Genomic DNA, 22,527 nt, shown 5'->3' with positions numbered 1-22,527 from the left:
TCTATATAATATTGTATATAAAAACACATGCGTATTCGAATGCAACGTTGTGTCAAAATTTCAAAGCAATCTGTAAAGAACTTTCGGAGATTTAAGATTTTGAACAAACAAATATTTACATTTTAATTTATATAGATTTACAATCATTTTTGGTGGATGAAGCTAGAGGCGTCCCTTCTGAGAAGCAGTTAACGTTTTTCAGTTTTTTCCAACCAAAATTTTAAAAAATCAAATAATTGAAAATATCAACCGAAAATTTGAATTTGCCTTTGAACTTTCTGGTGATAGAAAATTATAGTGAAGATATTAAGAATAATTTAGCAAAAAATTAAATATTAAGGGCAAGTTGTTTCATAGGATTTTAAAAATTCATAAAATTTCAAAGTAAATTTTCTGAGTTCTGTGAATGTCCTATTCAAGTTCTGTTATTATCTTAGCAGTTGTGTGAAACAACCGGCCCATATTAGTATATATTATTCTTAAATTTTGTAGGGTATTTATTTGGGTTATACAAAATACAAGAGTTCTTAAAAAATAGACTTTACGCCACTTTCTTGTGGAATTATTTTACAAATTGTATTTTTACAATTAAACGTATTAAGAGTATATTAGAGCGAGATCTGTTCTAATATTTCACACTTCTAGTATTGTAACCTCATGTTTTAAAAAAATATTATTACATAATGAATTTCATCAATTTCATCAAATCTAATTTAGGTAATTTCTTAGAATTTTATCTTTTTCTCTGAATAAATCTGTTTTTTTTATTCGGTAAAACATTCCTTTAAAAGCTTTGGGCTTATGGTAAGGAGAAAAATTTATATACTCAATAAAAAAAGGAAGAAAATATGTTCAGAAAAAAAATCAAAACTACATTAGCAGGTAAATTAACCATCTCAGACGACAATCAACATCACAATTTAACCAAAAAATTCCTTCACAATATTTTCATGGACATTACCATTGTTGTTCTAAGGCATTTCTAAGTGTAATATATTTTAGGAAGTCCAATGGAATTTGTTCCAATAGCCACGGAAGTCAACAAATAATGTGGTGTGTTTTCTTATTTTTTCTCAGTCAAATTATTTTTCAGAGCGCCATATCCCATTACGGTAGTGGAATTGTGAGCTGAAATTAATTGCATTGACCTAGAATTTTCAGACAAAAATTTATCTGCTTCTTTTTTAGTACTTGCTGAATAACTTACAAAATATGTTATACAAACTTAATGCAAGCAATCAAATACTATTAACCTTTACAACGCTGACCGATTCAATGCAATCTATCCTACGACGAGACACGTTTTGATTCAATGTACATATAAACGTGTTTTAGTGAACTTTTATGGATGATGTGTATATGCAACACGCGCTTAGAGGAGTAGCCACCGATGGATCATATATGTGACAGCCGAGTAAATGAGGTTATGTAGCACTATCTAATACAATTAAAAAATGGAATATTAAAACAGATCTGACACAGACCAACTCTGTGTCTAACTCTTCATTGATCTGAGAGAGGGAATTCTCCGGAACCAAGAGTCCTGCTTGTTGCTGAGCTCGTAGGAGTTTTGCGGGTTGAGGATGGATAGCGCCTCGTCGATGGTCCTCAGGGCCGAAGGTAGCAGCACGCTGGCGGTGTACTCCGTGGTGTCGGAGATGGGCACTGAACATTCCGAGGAGGAGGTGGATGAGGGTGTGTCGGGTCTGGAAATTAATTATTGTTTCAATGCGTGCAATAAATTTTGAAGAAGTACATATCTTACAATTTGGGAGGTGGGTTGTGGTACCGCCGTCCATTTATTGGATAACCAACACCTCTGCCCGTAGGTCACCCCAAGTGAGTGGTTCGCTATGTTTGGTGATTTAGCAGGATACCCGTGTGTTCGGGATGCGTCTGCCCACCACCTGCGTGGCCTGGGAGAGGCTGGTTTGGGGAGACCCTTTGACCTCTCCAACTGGTCTCTCGACTCATCGCCTTACGCCACAGCGGGAGGGATATATTTATACGACACTCCTGGACACACTGATCCATAGATTCCTACCCTTCTCTCATACCTTTTTCCTTCCCTGAACTTTCTATCCTTAAAAATTCCCTCCACCTTTCACCTATTCCTGTGTGGGGTTAATGTAAAAAATATATATATCTGTGTTGTGTAATGAAGGCTATTTGCAAGTCTAGAGTTTGGCTGTTGTACAATATTGTTGACTTTTATTACGTCTATCTAGTGTAAAACTGTCCCAAGAGACAAACAGTATATTTTCCAGAAGAAAATTTTTTCTGTATCGTTCACCTAAAAGTGTAATTAGATGGAGAGGTTTTTTATGTGAATACCGCACAAGAGTCCTCCCAACTGCTTTGAGCCAGTGAGACTATACCCAATTTGGATATGTTGTGAGGCTGAAGGTAGTGGTGAGGGGATAGGGAAGAGGAAGGTGGGGAAGGAAAAATTGATACGATTCTACTGAACCCAAATATGAAAATAAATGTCATTTTGAACAGTTTTACACTAGATTATTGAGTTTGGAAGGCCAAAAGAAAGTTGCTTATTGTTATCTCACCCCTGTTTCAAGAAGAGTGAGAAGAAGAAGATATGCAGCTTACAAAATAATATCTTAAATTACAAACAGCTTCTAAAATTACTCTTAGGTTTTTAGTTCAATGCAGGGAAAACACAACGAGTATCTGGTCTCGACAAGTGCAGGTTTTACAAACTGGCTAGTGAGATACCAGATACCAGATACCATATCAATTATCAGTGGTTAAGTCAATTTATGTCATTGATGCTATTGACAATAATTGCTACAGAATCTCAGAGTCAGACTTTACAGAGTCAATTGAAGCTATTGACATTTGCGACTCCCCATTGACGAGAGAATGATGGGCGTTTTGATTGAGCACGTAGACAAGCATCATTGATGCAGTGGAATGATCGTTTCACTGTGCGATTGACAATCGTTCGTTCATTGCTCAATCAACCAAGCCCTCAGAAATTCAGTTTCATCGCGGAATGAGATTTTGCTTTACTTATAATAATTGCATTTATATCGCGACTGTCCAGAGTAAAATTAAAACTTTCAAGGTAGTAATCACATTGTCGTTAGACATAATTACAATTTTGTAAAATTATAAGTTTATGACTGAATTCGAGCATAGTAGGTACTGTTTCTGCAGATGCCCACAAAGCAACCGGGGCAAAAATATTGACAGGTCGATTGATGTTCCCTCAATTGCAAATTTTAATCGCGTAAACAAATTGACGATTAAAATTGTTCATCTCCAGGCGCTATACATTACATTATTATGTACAACATGCGTCAAAGAAGAGCTGGCCAGATAAATGATAATATGCAATAAAAAGAGCTTTTATAAAACAAAGTGACAGATTTCAAGATGTAGTCATATTATCTAAATCCAGTTCTCATTAAGTGGAGGCTGAGCCACTTTGACATGAACAATAAAAATACATATTTTCCTGACCTGCTGCCAATTTCCTTGGGCGCGGAGAATAGTGTGTGCGTGGAGATGCCAACCGGCTGCAAAGTGACCACCTTGATGCCGTAGGGCTTCAACTCTAGTCGCAGAGCCTGGCTGGCCCCCTCCACGGCCCAGCGCGTGGCCGCGTAGCATACCTGCTGCTCGCCGCTCTCTTCACTCGAAGAACCTGGATAAAACACGGATGATAAGAGCCAGAGTAAAACATAAATGTTGATAATGTAGACTGTAAAGAATATATGACGCAAATGTGAATGCTAGAAGAAGTCGGAGACACCCGAGGAAGACATGGCACGATCAAGTGAACCAGATACTTGAGTCAGGCCATGTCAAGAGTCAAGAGTCTGAATAACAGAAGAGTATGTATGAGATGATGTATGAATGTAAACGAGGCAAGGAATGTGTGCTAAGACCGAGTTGTTTGGCGGTCCGTCCTCTCTGCCTACATCTATAGAGAAACGGAGTGATGGTTAGTTAATTAGTTGGTTTTGTTAGGAAGCTAAAGAATGAAACAAAATAACATAAACAGAACATTGTCGAATTGAATCGTGAGTCTAAATTTAAACAGAATTGATAAACGTCCGCTACGCAGCTAGTATCTTTGGATTTCTGCCACTGGATGGTTTTTAAAGCCGTACATGATATGGCGCCACCCTACTTGTCGGAACTCTGCATTCCAAACGATGTTAATGTTAGGCAAGCAACGCTTCGATCAGCATCTTCAACAGCCATAGGTAGACTTTCAGTACCTATGCGCAATCACAATACCAATTTTGGAGACCGAGCTTTTGCAGTAGCAGGCCCAACAGCTTGGAACAAACTCCCTTCATATTTGCGAAAGATCGACAGCTCATCTGAGTTCAGAGCAAAACTAAAGACTCACCTTTTCAACTTGTCGTATCCAGAATGATGACCTTTTTTATTTTTTTTTCATCAGTAGTATTTCATTGCTCAGTCCAGGGGATTTTTCCACCTTACTTTTTTTTTCACCGTTGTTAACCGTTTATTACGCGTAATCATTTTTTTTTAATAATATTTTATAACTGACACCACGGGCAGAAATCATAACAATCGGTATTTGTAAATATAAATTAAATATGTATGTTAGTCGTAAATCTCTAGTTTAAGCCGTAGTTGTAAGTCGTATTATAGCGGTATTGTGTAAATGCCCACTTGGTCATAAAAATATGTATAGCTTACTTAAGTCATTAGTTAAAAGTGTTAGTTGTAAATCACTCGACATTAGTCTTAGTTATAAGTCTCTCTCTATCTATGAAACTTAGTTATAAACCAAAAGTAATTAAGTCTAAGTGATCAATGCATAAATTAAGTTGTTAAGCGCCCTTGAGGTGATTTTCTCACGAAAACGGCGCTATATAAATAATCCAATCATTATTATTAAATAACGGACTGCAAGTGGGTGCTCCAAACTAGTTAGAAATTTTTTCTCTCTCTTAAATTTCACCTTACATGTCTTTGACAGTTTCCCAATCTCTTTAACGAAGTTCACCAGGATTATCATTGGGTGTTTGGCGATGACTCCTGACTCCATAATGTGTAGTATACTGACCGAACATGTGATATCGTAGTAGAAGACGCAACTTCTATAAGTATCAGTAAGAGAGGAGAGAACACACATACCGATGTTGATGAACCTCCCCTTTGCGTTGGTGAGGAGCGGCAGGAAGGTGCGCGCGGCCTTGAGCACGCCCAGCACGTTGGTGCGCAGCATAGCCTCCCACTGCGCCGGCTCCTGCTGCTGGAGGCGTCCCACGTGTACCACTCCCGCCGTGTTTACGATGGCCCATAGTCCTGGAGAGTGGACAGATTTAATTAGTATTAAAGTAATGTAAATGCCACTAATTTCCATCACACAATCCTACACCACTATACACAACCCAACCAAATCTAGACAACCTAATCTTACCTAACATAACCTATCGAACCATGTAAAATGGGGGCACACAGGCCATTGGGGCCAAAATCTTTAACGATAATAAACAAATCCTATCTGACAAAATAATTTCGTGTATGTTTTCATATGTTTTCACATAATATTCATGTATGTAGGGCATGTATTTACTTACCCGTGTATTCTTAATAATTTTATGCTCGATCACATTAATTATTGTGGACAGTTTTTATTTAATGAATTCGTTTTAATTATGCTCTGCTAAAATATAATTTTATAGTAAGTATAAACATTATTTGTTTTTTTTTTTATGAATACCTTTAAGGTTAAACGCAACGCTCGTTGTATTCTACGTGTTCACAGATGGCGTTAATTAATTAATTTTGTTTAAATACGCTTTTGCAAGGTATTGCTTTACAGTATTAAGACAAATTATTTGTTTGCGCCCTCATATACGCAATATGAATATGAATAAATAGTTTTGTCCATATAAAAACTCAATTCTATCGAGAAAAGCATACAAATACAATATTGGATTGAATCATTGGTAAAATATTGTATTTGTGTGCTTTTCTCGAAAGAATTACGTCTTTAAACGAACAAAACTATTGATTCATATTCATATTGCGTATATACGGGCGCAAACAAATGATTTGTCTTAATATTGTAAAGCAATACCTTGCAAAAGCGTATTTAAACAAAATTAATTAATTAACGCCATCTGTGAACACGTAGAATACAACGAGCGTTGCGTTTAACCTTAAGGAGGCATGCATGGAGCCAGTTGAACTATTTTTATTCGGTTTGTAAATAATCTAAAATTTTAGCAAAAATTATTATAACACAAACGACATCCTGATAAGTAAATTCATAATACCTACTGCTAACCTAAAGTAAATCTACATAATTTGACCTAACCATGATATAAAAATGACTGTGAACACCGAAACAGCTATCACAATAAAACCCAACTAAAATCTGTGCATTTATTAAATTTTATTTTTTTATGTTGTAATAAACCTAAATTGAACACACGAACTATAAAAAGAGATTTTAATATTTTCTGAAATAAGCTCGTATCAAAAAAGCAAAGAATTTTTTTTATGAAATATCAAATTAAAAATGAATTTTAAAAAATTAACAAAAAAAAACAAAAGTAAAGTGCACTGCCCGGGAATCGAACCCGGGTCGCAAGAATGGGAATCTTGCATGATACCACTACACCAGCAGTGCTCACGTGGCAAGTGACAAATTATTGTAACAAATACCGTATTTGGACGTGAATTTTGAAGCGATAAAACGCGAATAAAGCTTACTAATCTTCTAATTCAATATTATCTTGAACTAAAATTATATTTCAATTGTCACAAAGCACGTTTTGTCTACATTCGCATATTTTGTCCTTACAAGGTAAGGCACCGTAGGGATGGGGGCAACAGCGAAAAATATCGAAATAAAAAACGACTATTTTTTGTTATTTTAAATCGACGATTTTAGGCTCACACATACGTAGAAGTTAATAATTTATACCTAAATATTGCCGCTTACTAAAATAAAAATAACATTAGAAAATCAGATTTTCAAACATGTACGTAATTATATTTAGCTGAACATATTTTATTAACTCGAAACGCTTTCTACAAAATATTCACAAGTATAAAAACAAATTATTTACCATTCTCTCCAGCAGGTAGTCGTGATGTGAGTGTCTGCGCTGCTTCGTGCAGAATATCCTCCCTGGTTACATCCAGTGCGAGGGGTAACAACTGACCCATCGCCACCTCGTCTCCTTCCAGATCTTGCTCCGCCCTCCTGGAGGACCAGCCCTTGGCCAGTCTCCATGACAGAGACTCTTCACCTGATCTCATGCCAGCGAACACCCTGTAACCGCGCTCAGCAAGATGGATTGCAATCTGAATAAATACATAAAACATTTTTGTTCGTAAAAGCTTTACGGGGAAAAAATCAAATGAAAAAGCAGAAAAGGTTGTTCACACAATCAACTAGAATTTTATTTTAAATAAAATTTTCCGTAAACTAACGAATCTATCCATCCCATCTTCATTTTTTGAAATATTGATTAGTTGAAATGTTTATTGATAGATTGATGGAAATGCAATTACTTAGTAATTATTTTGAAATTTCTACATTTTTGGTTAAAAACGTTTTAAGTAATAATTTATGAAACGATTTTTTCCCGTGCCATCACTATCACATCACCAATCGATGCCATCTTGGATGCAAAACTACATTAGCGCCATCTAGTGGAATTACAAAAAGTATTATCAGAGCTTTTAAAATGCGCCGTCAAAATATTATTGTAGCGTAAAGTTTAAACAGTTTTATTTTATAATTTTTAGAGTGAGTATATAGTATTTAGGATAAGTTTTTGGCATGTATACCAAAGTGAAAAAAAATACCTGTAGTCCCAATGCTGTGTCGGCCGAGGTAACTAGCACGGATTTGGTTTGTCCAGGTTGGGGTCCCCTTGATGAGCCTCCAGCGCGAACTTTGCACAGCAAGTACAACAAAAGGGCGCCCGCAATGGAGCACAAAGCCACCAGCTGCAGGGCTAGCATCAGCCCCGTTGATGCGTCCATCTTTTGTAAGTGGTTTCCAAGCTCAAAACATCAAAGCGAGTGAGCTTTTGGCGGGTGCTGATAGATGTCAGCAAGGCTTTGATATCTGGAACAAATGTAAATAAATAATATTATTTATTTATTTACAGTGCAAATACCTATAAACAGAATAAAACATGTTTTATAAAAAAGGATTTTAAACAATTATACGATGCAATCATACTAATTTGATTAAAATTAACTAAAATTTACAATTAGATTGTGGGACGATTTCAGAGTGGTTAAACGCAACGCTCGTTGTATTCTACGTGTTCACAGATGGCGTTAATTAATTAATTTTGTTTAAATACGCTTTTGCAAGGTATTGCTTTAGAGTATTAAGACAAATTATTTGTTTGCGCCCTCATATGCGCAATATGAATATGAATCAATAGTTTTGTTGGTTTAAAGACTTAACTCTTTCGAGAAAGGCACACAAATACAATATTTTCCAATATTGGATTGAATCATTGGTAAAATATTGTATTTGTGTGCCTTTCTCGAAAGAATTAAGTCTTTAAACGAACAAACTATTGATTCATATTCATATTGCGTATATACGGGCGCAAACAAATTATTTGTCTTAATATTGTGAAGCAATACCTTGCAAAAGCGTATTTGAACAAAATTAATTCATTAACGCCATCTGTGAACACGTAGAATACAACGAGCGTTGCGTTTAACCTTAAAAAGTTGTTGATATCCGTTACATAACTTTATCCATGGGAAAAACATGTTGATAAACTGGCGAGCATTTTACGGTTCTATACAGGGTTTTAAGGTTCTATATAGGGTGTTAAGCAGAGGCGGATTAACTGTTGAGAGCGCCCTAGGCAAGCACCTCATCGGCGCCCCTCTAGCGACCACATATTATAAATTTTAACAAGTACCTAAAGTAGCCGAATTTGTAGTTAGGTGGGTTTTACGTGAAAATAAAAATTTCGTGGGAGGGGGGGGGGGGGTGGCTAGAGAATTTCAAGAAAATAAAATTTGTCCCGAAAAAAAATTCATGGGGGGGGGGGGGGTGGCTAGAGAATTGTATAAAATTGATGTTTTTACGTGAAAATTATGTTTTTAACTTGACTCTGAAGTAGCCCGACCAGTCGCCTTTTAGATTTTTTCAGCGCCGATTCTCGTTCTGAGTAGCCTAAATGGCGATATATCGCCCTCGTTGGCAACACTGCCAGCTATCTTTTTTTTACATACCAAGTTTCATCACAATCGGTTCAGTAGTTTTTTTGCATGAAGAAGTAACATATACCTATACAAACACACACATATACACTTTCGCAGTTATAATATTAATAGGGATAATTAATAAAACATAAAAAATTTAAATGATCAATTATTTATGTAAAGGAATAAGTACTCACTAATAAGTACCTACCTAGAAATGCCTAGGATCCCTTTTTGTTTAAATTACGAATTTTATTTTATGCACTTTTCAAATGTCACTTATGTGTTGTCTTGGTTACACTTAAACAGCATTTATTTATGAACAGCATTGTGTACTCGCTATGTGGCTGACTGAGTGACTAATAAAAATAATGTAATTTTTTAATATAAAAAAGGACGACAAATAAACTTTAAATGTCGTTTCTTTGTACTTCAGAGCAACGCATTGTTTTATTTGTCTTATAAAACGATATTTTTAGTGAAGAAAAATGGAAAAGTTACGATTCACATTTACAGTGTTAGCAGCATTGGGTGGAAAAACCGGTGTGAACTGCATAACTTCAATCGAGTCACCCGATGAACATTTATTTGATATTCCTGATGATTTGAAACTTGCAAGAAAACACACCGCCATAACAACTACGGACGTTTTTACTAAAATTCAGAATTCTCTAAAGAAAAAACATCAAACACGGAAAATATTTATTAACCGGTATTTCAATGGAAGATGCTCCAAGGAACTAGCATCATTGATCCCCTCGGCACCGGTGCATAGTCGGGAAACACACCAAACGCGCGCCCAACATATGTACACGGTTGACATTTGTCATGTGACAAATGTCAAACGGGTTGCTTCTACGACTCGTTATTGTGTTCAACAGCTCGGCTGTGGAACGATTTGCCGGGCTCTGTGTTTCCTCCTTCCTACAACATGGGTCTCTTCAAGACCCACGTTCACTCCTTCCTCTCCTCAAAAAGACCCTCCACACAGCATCTTCAAAAATGACAGAGGCCCTGAGGGAAATTATTTTCCTCAGAGCCTCTTGTGTTGGGTTAATGTAAAAAAAATATAGGAATTACCTTAACTTTTGAGTTTTAACTTTAAGTTTTAATTTTAACTGAATTTGAGGAAAATTTACTTAGATGAAGGTGGGAATTTACAATTTGGTCAACAATACCTGGACGAAATTAAACATGATACGAGACTTTCTGAAAATAATAATAGTAAGGGTGGTGAAAATAAAAATCTAGGAAAAACAGCAGAAAGATTTTTACTCGAAAAGTTTTCAGGAAAAACATCAAGTGTTAACCAATGGATCAATGATTTATTTATTTATTTATTGTTTGAAACACTTACAGAGTGTTAACTTATTAAATTATTACATTAATATTATTGCGTGGGAATGTGCACAGATATTAACACTCCAATTAAAAATGTTCACAGCATTCGTAAACAAGGTTCAGTTGTTACTAGGCGAAGATGCTAGTAGTGAGAAAAAACAGAAATAATAATAATCAAAAAGAAATATAAAACATGAATATAAAACACGAATATAAAACATGAAATATAAAATATAGTGAGTGTACAGAGAAAGATGAGGAAGAAAAAAAGGAGAATAATAAAGCTAATAACTGTTATTAACAAATTATAACTGTTCTCCATGACATATTATGGTAGAAGATTGTTAATTTGTTTTTTAAAATGTGCGAGACTGTTTGCGAATATATTTATAAGGTCGCATTCAACTGTGTTGTACAGACGACACATTCGAGACAGTGGATTGAAGTATGCAATATTGTTATTAATTATTTCAATATGGAATATATTTTGACTCCTTAAATTAGGTATGTCTATTAGGAACTTTAATATGTATTTATATGTATATATTTTTTTAACCTTACTTATTCACATTTCTTTGTACATATAATGTATAATAGAAAATAGTATATAATAACATAATATAAAATAACAAATTGTATGTAATAACATAATAAGAAAACAAGAAATGAAAACCCACTAAGGCACTGCCTGACTTACTTATAATACCAGTGATGTGTACATCAAATTTATGATTTTGAGAATGAATGTACACGTTTCGAGAAATTAAAGGAGACAGAAAAAATTGAGGTTTTAAAGTATTTACTTGAAAAACAGTGCCTAGATTGGTACACTCGTATGTTAATAAAATGTACATTAAACGCACGATGAGCAATATGGAAAACATTTTTTTGTGAAACATACGGAAACAAAGGTTGGTCACAAGTTAAATATGCATTTGCATTTAAATTTCAAGCAGGTTAATTACGGGAATTAAATTTAAAAATTGGTATATACTAATCACAAAAAAAATTAAACATCTCTGCGTCTACATTTTTGTTTTGCGAAGTTGTCAATAACATCGTCATAGTTTAAAGAGAGCAGTAATTTGGATTCAATGTTAAGTATGGCTAACGAATTTAATCTCCTGTCTGTCATGGTTGAGCGAAGATAATTTTTCACTCTCTTTAGACAGGAAAAACTCCGCTCGCCACTGCAATTGCTGACTGCCGTCGATACGCACATTTTTAAGGCTATGTCAATGTTTGGATAAATTGTTTCAAGTTCTTTTTTTCTTAGAACCTGTAAAATCGCTTTGGTTGTTCGGGGCAGATCTCCATCTCGAGCTATCGTTCTTAAATAAGAACGTAGATGGATACATTCATCAACAAAGCACTTTTCTAAATCACTAGAATATATTGTTACTAACATACTAGCACTATTTTGAACTTCTTCGGTGTTCAAATTGACCAAATTGCTTAAAAACGAAAATTTGGTATAAAAATTGCTGTACGCTTCTCGTCTCTTTTGAAGTTCAACGACAAGTCTGTCTATAATTACTAAATATACTGTCACTCTAAATGTTTCCCGACCAGATAATGAAAAAGTAATATCTTCGGCAGATTCATCTGCTGTGAGTTTTCTCTTCCGTATCCTCTTGATGTCCTTTTCATATTCTCTGACTAATGCGAATTCTAAGGCTTGCTCTTCATATTTATTAAAATTTTCCCTTTCTGAAGAAATTATTAGAATCAGACTGTCATACATTTGAATAACTGTACAAATATCAATATCAACGGACTGTAATTTTTTATTGGTTTTATTCATGTGAACTAAAATAAAACCCCAAAACACGATCATGAAAGCAGTTTCTAGTCGTTCTAATTTCAATCTTATGTCTTTAGCTTCACAAACAACAGAACGTTTTTCCTCTGTATTGCTCTCGATAGCAATTAAAGCATTGCAAATTTCTGGAAATGACTCTTTCAAACTTTTGCAAGCATCTGCTCGAGCTGACCAGCGTGTGTCAGATGGATTTTTGACAGTAGTTTTATTTTTTTATCATTACCTAGGATTATTTGTGCTTGTAGAGTTTGCCATCTTTGAGTTGAAGCTGTAAAAAATGTGTAGATTTCTTGAAGGAGACCAAAGAACCAACAAGCTTCTTGAGCGCATTCAGCGGCACATTCACCCACTAGGTTAAGCGAATGTGCAGAGCAGGGTATATATTCTGCTAGGGGACATAGTTCTTTTATTTTGGCCTGTAATCCATTGTAAATGCCTGACATATTTGCGGCATTATCATACGACTGGCCTCTACAGTCTAATATATTAATTTCAATCATGTCCAATGTTTTAATAATAGCATTTGCTATGTCTTGTGATTTGTGACCGACATTTGCGATAAACTTAAGAAAACGTTCAACGGGCGTACCGTCGGTTTGAATGTATCGGATCACGAAAGTTAATTGGTCAATGTGGGAAATATCTGGTGTTGAATCCACTATTATTGAATAATATTTTGGTATCTTGATTTCATGTTTTATTTGTGTTAATATTTTGTTTGCCATCAATTCAATAAATTCGTCACACGTTGTAGAACTTAAGTAATTGGTATATCCCTTTCCCTTGCCGCCATATTGAGCAATATGTTTACTTAAAAACGGATCAAACTCCGCTATGAGTTCCAGCGTCATTAAGTAATTTCCGTTATGAAGAGAGCCAAGTTTTTCGTCATGTCCTCTAAAAGGTAAACCACGCGATGCTAAAGATTTTACAGTGGCAACCACTCGTTTTAAAACTTCACGCCAATAAGTCATCTCTTCTAGAAATTGAGCGGCGAGCTCATGATCGACACGACCGTCAATGTTAGATCTACGTTGCAAGCTCAAAATACATGTTTTATGTTCACATGAGTTTTCGTGGCTTTCTAATCTATTCGATGCGTTCTTTCAATCATTAAAACCAACATCTTGTTTTCCAAAACTAGTTCCACCACCGAATAATAAACAAGGTCCACAATAAACTTTACCTGTGCTTGGAGAGTAAATAAGCCATTTCCTTGGAAGTTTTTCTCTATTTAACAACTTTCTTTCAAACATTGTTTTTGTTAAAAAACGTGAGATTTTATCTTCATATATTCTCTTACTCAATGAAAAATCTGCATTTTGATTTTGATTAAATCCATTAATTGCAATGTATTCTTGTGTTTCGTTATTGATATCCCACTTGACTGGGTCACATCCCACGATAAACAGTCTATTTTGCGACTGCCTCACAACTTCTACGGCTGACGGAGTAGGCAGCATGGACAAATCGTGTTGTTTAGAACTAGTAGGAATTTCACATTGAATAGACTCGGTAGAAGACGCACTGTGAATTGCGTTAGAAAATTCCGAATCATCACTTTTTAATTTAGAAAAAAATGTCTCAATATGTTTCGTATGCTTTATAATATTTTGATTTTTTTCTTCTTTTTCCTTAGCCTTCCTTTTATAAGCTGCACCACTAGGTTTCTTCTTCAATTCACTCATTATTTGGGTAATGAACTAAAACGCAATGTACTAATTAATTCACACAAATACCGCTGCGAGTACGTAATCAATAGAAGCGCGCGTAACCGGCGACATCCAAGCTGAAAGTGATGAGTGTGACTGTCACCCCGTCATCCGTTCGGAAGTCCGGTGCCGGCCGCTTATCCCCTGCCCCCGCTGCGCCCTTTGCCCTGCAATCTAGCAACGCCCGCGAACGAATCCACGAGCGAGCGGTCTTCTATTAAAAAATCATGCGATGGAGGCATGGAGGAATAATCAAGAAGGCGAGTATGCTTTGGAAGCTCTGCATCTCTACAGAAGTAAATAATCTTTTATATTGTGTAAGCAGGTGCATACTTACTTACAAAATTAAGTTTATATATTTTTTTTTTTAATTCTAGGGGCGCCCGCCGGCGCCCCTTTGTAACTGGCGCCCCTAGGCACGTGCCTACTTTGCCTTAGGGTTAATCCGCCACTGGTGTTAAGGGACGTACTCGTCTTACTTTAAGCAGTGATTCCTGATATTATTTTGAGTAAAAACTGTCAATGACATTTTGGTCTCCGGTGACTTTTTCAAATTAAAAAAAAATCTTCCATATGGCATTGGTCACTCGGCCGAGTAAATGCCCAACCCTTTACAATCGACCCTAGCTGTCCAATTCCTATTGATTTTCTATGTTTCTTGTAAAAAAACATCTACAAAGTCACCGGAGACAAAAAGTTTATTTACATTTTTTATTTTATATTATAACGTCAGGAAAAAGGTACTTTACTTAGCACCCTGTATAGTTATTTTGCAAATTTGTATTTGTGTAAGAAACAAAATGTAAACTAATGACTGTTTTTAAAAAGTAGGTACGTGAAATGCTTTTGTAAGTTCTTTCGGTGCCATAAAAAATGCCCGCTACTTCTGTAATATTACTATTTTTAAGGAAGTGAAAAATATATTTGTGGAATCTATTACAAGTGAGTGAAAACCAGCAAATAAAATTGTCGTCATCATTGTTTGACGTAATCTCATTGCGTTTTATTTTAGCTTGAAATTTGTTTTTAGGGCGAATGTACTTTCCTCCCAAGAGTGAGAGAGAAAAGCTGAGATAGGTACTACAAAATGAACACTGTATATTGTTTTTTGACCAAATGCTCGCTTTGTACACACATTATTTACACATATTTATCTTATACGTTTCGGCAGACTTTTTCTTTTTCTTTGGCAAACGTTTTGGACAGGCTTACAGTTAACATTAAGGGAGATACCAACAAAGAACGAATGAACATTATATATTGTGAACTAATTGCAAGTAAACGTTGATTCGATGACTAAATCTACGGTTTTGTTATTATTTATCTGCTTCGTTGCTTTTGTCAAGAATTTGACATTGAACCAAAAGTTGAGTGAGACATTTTTATCACATGATGCTGATTTGTTTGTTGTCTTCAGTTGGTTCTGCTAGAGTGGCTACGGGTGTTATATAGTGCGACTCATTAAAATGTACCACCATTAACAAAAATTAAAATGTACCACCATTAACTTTACTACAAAGGTTTTCATTTTGTCATTAGTTTTTTTAATTGTTCGTGAACTTTGTGAAGTAATCCGTTTACTTTGCGTGAAAATTACCATTTGTGACAAATTTGCATGTAAGAACAGATGTCAGCCCGGAATTAGGAATACTCGTACCGTTTTTCATACGTTAAACATACAACCCTATCCTATAAAGTTTTAATTAAACGTACTGATTTGAAAGAAAACTCACGTCGTCAATAATTTAACTGCACCATACCTTTGGACTTTCGACTATTGAGCCCTTGAAAGGCAAATGAAATTGATTTTCTGATCTAGAAAGAATTTTTAAATTTCACCAGAAGTAAGGAAAAATTGTGCTTCGCTCGGGCACACGGACCAATCAGGGTTATTCATTATTATAAGAAATATTGAACGCGTGCAGCACAAATTTTTACTATTTATTAACTTCAAATTGCACATTTATATTCAACACATAAACTATATATTCTTACCAAATACACTTTAAATGCATTCCATAGAAAATAAAAAGAAAAATTAGTGACTTAACTTTTGTTGTTTAAAATTATTCGCGCCGAAATAGACTTGTGAACTCCTGAACCTCATCGATTTAAAGTACCAAATCGAGTAACCAGGCAAAACATATTATTCTACAACAATATTTCCGGGACTAATTACCATTTACGCGCAACTATATCTCGCTTGCATAGGTATAACATGGAAATATATTCACCTTAAATATCAACAAGTTTACCTGTGTATAGAAGATATGATATTTTTTATGTAGCATAATATCATTATTTAGGAGCGATTGCATATAGGTATATTTATAATGTTCTCATTGTTCACTTGTAAATTATGTACTAAGAACTTATATTATTATTTTTATGCCATCTGCATCACCAACACTGGTTTCTGATTTTTCTTTCTCATTTAAAACAAATTATATTAAATACAAGTTTATATCCACCAAGTCATTTAAAAAAAATTAAAGAAATAAGTAATTAATAAAATAAATTTTGAAGTAATTTTTATTATTTGCCGAGCTTATTGTTACAGGTGATTCCAGGCATAGTCCAGGTAGGAACGTACCTACTTATATCCAATAATATTATTGTTTTTGGCACCTAACCAGTTTCATTATAATTATTCATTTAAGGAGCTAATCGATGAATAATGAATGTGTAGATACTGAACAATTTTAGAGGGATCTGACAAAATCTAGACCGCCTAGCATTACTAATTCTGATGTTATTTTCATGGGTACGATTGACTTATAATAATATTTACGTTCGAAATTCACGCTTCGTGTAAAATGTTCAATTTCACGGCCGGCTTTTCGCACAACACAGAACACTAAGAACAAAGCAGTTTACTTGGGTAAGTAGGTACTTAGTCGAGGCTTTAACATTTTTTGAGGCCGAATAACCTCAACTTTTCACCATGTAAGTAAAAAATCCCGCTATGCAAATCATAAAAAAATACAATTTTAAAGATTGTTTAAACCGTTAGACTTCAAATTCAAACCTGACTCAAAATAAGTGTTGTAATGTAATTTTTGGAGAATATGTAAAATATTTTCTAAATGATGCCATATAATAACAGTACCCAAACGGGGAAAACAATTTTTTTAAGAGGGCAACACTGATGATAGATGGACAAGTATAATAATAATACACACGGAGTACTCGCAGGTACTATAATAGTACCTACCTACAGTTGTAGTACCTACGTTTATAAATGTTTCTGACCTATAAAAATCGCACGGATAACCTAAATAACAACAAAATAAAAATATTAGGCTCTGCAAAAATCAAAATGATTGATAGATTCCGCTTGGCTATTTTTAGATGTGCTAATGCTGTTTTTATTCTACCGATGTTTCTATGGAAGGTGCTCTGAAAAACTAACGACATTGATCCTTTTTGCACAGTAGGGAGAAAAACCAAAAATACCCCCTCACAGCATCGTCAAAGATGACATACGCCCTGAGAGAAATCTAACTTTACTCCTGTGTGGAGTTAACAATACACTTCAATTTTATTTTATGTTTAAATAACGCACAAGATTCGCAACCGCCTGGAGCGATGGCATCCCCAATGGGTAATTTGGAGGCTGAAGGTATTGAGGTGAGGAAGGACATGGGAAGAGGAATGTGGGGCAGTACCTGGATATCCAGATTTAGTCATCAAACACGGCTAAAGCCATTTCAAGCGACGTTTCATATCTGAAATGTGGCCCTTACACCTAGGCGATACTGCAATACTACTGAGTATCTTATTCTCTGAAATACCAATAGGGTGGGTTACCTACCTACCTACATAGAAGTTCCTACTTAAAGGTTTCGATTAATTATGTTGTTATCTTGTTTACGATAACTATTTGTCCGAGAGGACGTTAAGTATATTTAAACGACCTTCAACATCTTATTTCTCAATTCATATTTCAATATTTAGTCATAGCGCTGTGTAAATGATTGTTCGTTAGGCAAACGACAATTATTGACCGGAAGCAACAATTGAATTGTCTATTCGGCGTATTTCAATTATTGTTTTACGTAAATATGTCGAGTCAACGGAAAAATGTTTATTGTTTGACTATTAAACTATCTCCAAAAACAGGTAAACATATAAATGATAAATTAACCAATATAATGAAATTGGCGAGTCCCTGATCACTGGGACTGGTTCAAATTAATTTAATGATTTATTGTTTTTGTTATTTATTATATTTTAAGAATCTATTTGAATTTAGATTTTGTTTTCTTGTTTGAATGAATGAATGAAGTGGAAATTAACCCACTTCCTGACATCCGATTGAGCTGAAACTCTGCAGGTAGACTCTTTGTCGATGACAATGCATTCTATCATCTTTTGGTGGCACTCATGCGCACACATGCATTTTTCTGAAATTGGATGACATTGTATTATTATATTACATTGTTAGCATTGTTGACTCCAGTTCCTGGGGAGGATGGTTCAATCCTCAGTAAAACCAAAAAAAAAAATTTTTAAAAGTTCACGGCAGTCCCCGGGGAAAAAGGTTCAATCCTTAGTCAAATCAGAAAAAATACATCTATTAATAAAAACGGGTTGATTTTTCTATAAACCCCCGTCCTAAGAAGACAATTTATCAATAATTTTTGGAGTGAAAACTGGTAGAGCGGACTTGTGCAATTTTCCCATCAATTCATGCAACACAAAGTAAAATTACGTTCAATCAATTCGATTTGTTAGCGAACCTAAAATGGAACTCCGTGACGACAAATTGTATAAGTGACAGGGGCGGATTTAACAGATTTCTGAATTGGCGTAGGAGTATTATTGCATTAATACTTAAAAGCTTGTACACTTAAACACTTACTTCTGATTCAATATTTCCTGATTTAATATTCTTATATTATTTATATTTTATACATGATAATATATTCTCTTTAAATTATTTTAATGTACTTTATACAAACACTGTAGCTCGCACATACAAAATAGCATCAGTTTATCATTCTTTATTGCTTACCTGGTAATATACTTCTTATATTCTTTCAAATTCTGCATTCTTTGTTTTTTTTTTATATTATATACACCTTTTTAACTATTCTATATTTCATATTTGATATTATATTATTTTAATGTACTTTATCTAAATACTGTAACTCGCTTATAAAATATCATAAGTTTATATTTTTCTTATTAGTATGTACTTACATTGATTTTTTTAAATGTTATACTTATAATCTTTTAAATTCTATACTCCTTATTTTTTATATTCTATACTTCCTGTATTTCTTTTAAATTCTTCTATATCTAATACTTGATATATTCTTTTAAGTTATTTGAATATACTTTATGTATAATTGACCACCATAACAAGGGTATGTGCCTGGCATAATGGTCTAAAAATTCTAAAAATTGGACTAGAACAAATGAATAATTATTGCTCATGCTGAAATGAACGACTGTTTGTTTCCTTAATAAATAAATAAAAATAAGACTATTATTTCTATAAATATTAAACCAGAAGTAAGGAAAAATAGAGCTTATATTGGGTACATGGATTTACCCGTGGCACAGTTCTGTGGGTTTATCTTTTCGGTTCGGGAGAGTGGCGTTCATCAACTATTCTTTTTAACTGTTTAGTTAGGTTAGGATGAGTAGGAGCCTAAACGTTTAAATACGCCCCTGATAAGACTGTAAGAATCTAAAACCGTAACGAGTGCAGTTGCGTTTAAAGTATGACACGTCTGAGTGCATTCCTGGAGCCAGTTTGACGCAAGATGCAACAAAGTGTGTCTGCGCCTTGCTGCAACAAATTGCATACAACTAGAGCCTACATAGCGTAATGGTTGGTGGGTAGTCGCAAGAATGGCGGCTAAACGTTGCCGCAACGAGTCATAAATCTCCGCAAATGTGCATTGTCCATAATTATTTCAGAATCTTTAATTGATTCGTATTTCAGTTGTGTACTTAAGTTTTGATTACCCTGATATGGGCTTTTAATTAAGTAGAAATTAACAAATATTAATGAAATTCGATTTCTCAAAGTTGAAAATCAGTTTACATGTTATCGATACTGAAAACAAGTATTTTTGAAATTGGAAATCTGTATACATAAAGGTCGATAACCATAGAATAAATAAGAAAACTGGAAGTGCATTCAATAAAAATGTGATTTTTTTTTTACATTAGCTCCAGACATCTTTGGGGATGCTGTGTGGAGGGTATTTTTAGGAAAAGAAAGGAGAGAAAGTTCTGGGAAGGAAAAGGGTATGAGGGGTGGGTAGGAATATGGGAGTTAATGTGTTCAGGTGTGACAGAAGTTTGAATCAATCTTTCCCATTGCGGTGCAGCGCGATGGCCGACAGAGTCCGGCTTGAGAGGTCAAAAGGTCTTCCTAAACCAGACTCTCCCGATCCGGCCCACCACGCAGTAGGTGGGCAAACGGATCCGCCGCCAAGACCTAAACAAACCTCAACCCCACGAACCAGGGCACCCCTGCTACGGCACCTGGTTCTCGACAATTTAGCATGCCGTCTGTAACTCGTATGTGAGGATGACAAACCTCATCATTCTATTATTCTGACACTTGACAAGTCCCGATTCAAGTATTTGATTCACTTGATCGTGCCATGTCGTCCACGCCTTCGTCTACCAATCACCTTCGCACCATACCTATTATATTCTCTATACAGCATCCGCTCTACAATTGCTTAATCTTATTCTTAGCTTAATCATCCGATATTGCCTGCACTAACAAGCTTGTACATCTGTAAATTGATGTTGTCAGAAAGTATTGCGTTTTATCAGAAGTACACATTTATTATAATTGCGATAAATCGAGGCTATTTCAGTATCAATTCACATAAAGTGTCTATTACTGACATTGGAATTCATTAGATTGAGCAAATTACTTATATTCATCGCGATGTTATTTTGGTTTCCCAAACAATGTGATTTGTAATGAGAATAATTCATTTATACAGAAATTTAGAAACTACACTACCGCAGACACATGAAAAATCACGGGATAGTCTGAGTTCTTGACAAATGAGTTCCAATTTAAAAAATATTACATTTTATAAAATAATTTTCTGTTAAAATATCAAATAATAGGTAGGTAGGTACCTGCTTTACGTGAATATATTAAACCTAAAAATTAATAATAATATAGATAGATATAAGGAATATTCAAAATGCTTTAAGATTTTTTGGTTACCTAGGTAATAATAAATAGTAAAGGATGGAAAAATAGCACTTGTTTATTCAGACATTTTTTTTTTAGAATTTCTTGCTTTTTCGATCCATGTGTTTCTGTTTCTCTTACATGAATTCACGTGACAGGAAAACTACGCTAGAGCCATTGATTTATTATACAGGGTGTCCGGGGGTAAGTGCGCTAACTTCGGAAGGTGATTCTACATGATGGTAGAAGTAATAAAGAAAAATGACTTTTTCGAAATTTCAATTTTCAAAAAAAAATTTTTTTGAAGATATTTATTTCCCACAGAAACAATTCGTCTTTTTTTAAACTAAAAACAAAATTAAAACCATAGAATTTATAAAAAAAGTAATAAATCTTTTTTTCTTCTAAAAGTATCTAGAATCAATCCCAGAAGTTAGCGCACTTTACCCACGGACACCCTGTATTTAGATGAGACATGAAGCGAAAACATAGGTTCCGCTTTTTTACCTCCAACTCTCCCAACACTAAACACAACTAAAACTACCGAATCCGGTCAACGCTTACCGCTTATCGCGTTCTAAAGCCTGTGACAGACCACGCTATAAGCGAGTTATATTTTCGTGGCATTTCAGCATGCTGAAATACGCTAAGCAATGATGCGTATAGCGTAATGTGTCGCCTACCTAACAGTGGAACAAGTTTCGACGAGATATTAGTAGGCAGTAGCGCCTCTAATTGTAGCTTTCTAACGAAGGACCAAAACGAGAAAATATTAGTCTCCATGTGAAAAATATTTAAAACAGTTATTAGGTTAGTTAGCGCCAAGATATTAGAAGAACGAGATATGCTATGTTGGCCGCCGGACCGTAGGCGGAGTACTACCTAATTAGGGTACTTTGAATACTATCGGGACGTGTACGCACAGAAATCTGTTCTGTGTATTAGTGCGGATACAGTAGTATTGGTGAACAAAACCGGCGACACTGGGCAAAACAATTCCACACAGTATCAACTGCTCATAGCACATCTCGTTCTTCTAATATCTTTGGTTAGCGCCCTTTGTGGCAGCTGGACGCGTCATGCCGTCTTCCAACCGCTTTGTGTTTTTTTGTTAGTATTTTCAAGGGAAACGAGGCAATATCCCTTTGAAATTATTTTAAAAATCAGTGAATCAACATTTTAAATTAACTTACCAATTAGTAATCAGAACTTTATAGTAATGTGATTAGAGTGCAGTGTTTTAAAAATTAATAATCGAAAATTGTGCTAAA

General features: G+C 34.9%; 1 protein-coding gene, 1 non-coding gene and 1 pseudogene across 2 annotated transcripts in view; 1 reads left to right on the top strand and 2 right to left on the bottom strand.

Annotated features, from left to right (window-relative positions):
- Positions 1-1,482: 1,482 nt before the first annotated feature.
- The window catches only part of LOC149415217 (estradiol 17-beta-dehydrogenase 2), a 123,633-nt gene continuing 102,588 nt past the window's right edge, over positions 1,483-22,527 (bottom strand). Inside the window, exons 2-6 of the mRNA XM_089642370.1 lie at positions 7,828-8,092; positions 7,083-7,320; positions 5,137-5,307; positions 3,481-3,664; positions 1,483-1,706 (exon numbers count right to left, since the gene is read on the bottom strand). Of these exons, the coding sequence (XP_089498496.1) occupies positions 1,496-1,706; positions 3,481-3,664; positions 5,137-5,307; positions 7,083-7,320; positions 7,828-8,007 (984 nt within the window). The 5' untranslated portion in view covers positions 8,008-8,092 and the 3' untranslated portion in view covers positions 1,483-1,495. The remainder of the gene's footprint in view (positions 1,707-3,480; positions 3,665-5,136; positions 5,308-7,082; positions 7,321-7,827; positions 8,093-22,527) is intronic.
- TRNAG-CCC (transfer RNA glycine (anticodon CCC)) lies at positions 6,570-6,640 on the bottom strand. The gene has a single exon. It is a non-coding gene; the product is annotated as a tRNA-Gly (tRNA).
- LOC149415218 (uncharacterized) lies at positions 9,125-12,334 on the top strand (annotated as a pseudogene).

This window comes from Hesperophylax consimilis, chromosome 18, assembly GCF_061612785.1.
Source record: "Hesperophylax consimilis isolate HC1 chromosome 18, BYU_Hcon_1.0, whole genome shotgun sequence".
NCBI classification, from domain to species: Eukaryota; Metazoa; Arthropoda; class Insecta; order Trichoptera; family Limnephilidae; genus Hesperophylax; species Hesperophylax consimilis.
The sequence above is the reverse complement of the archived record's forward strand: the minus strand, read 5'-3'. Positions and strand labels throughout refer to the sequence as shown.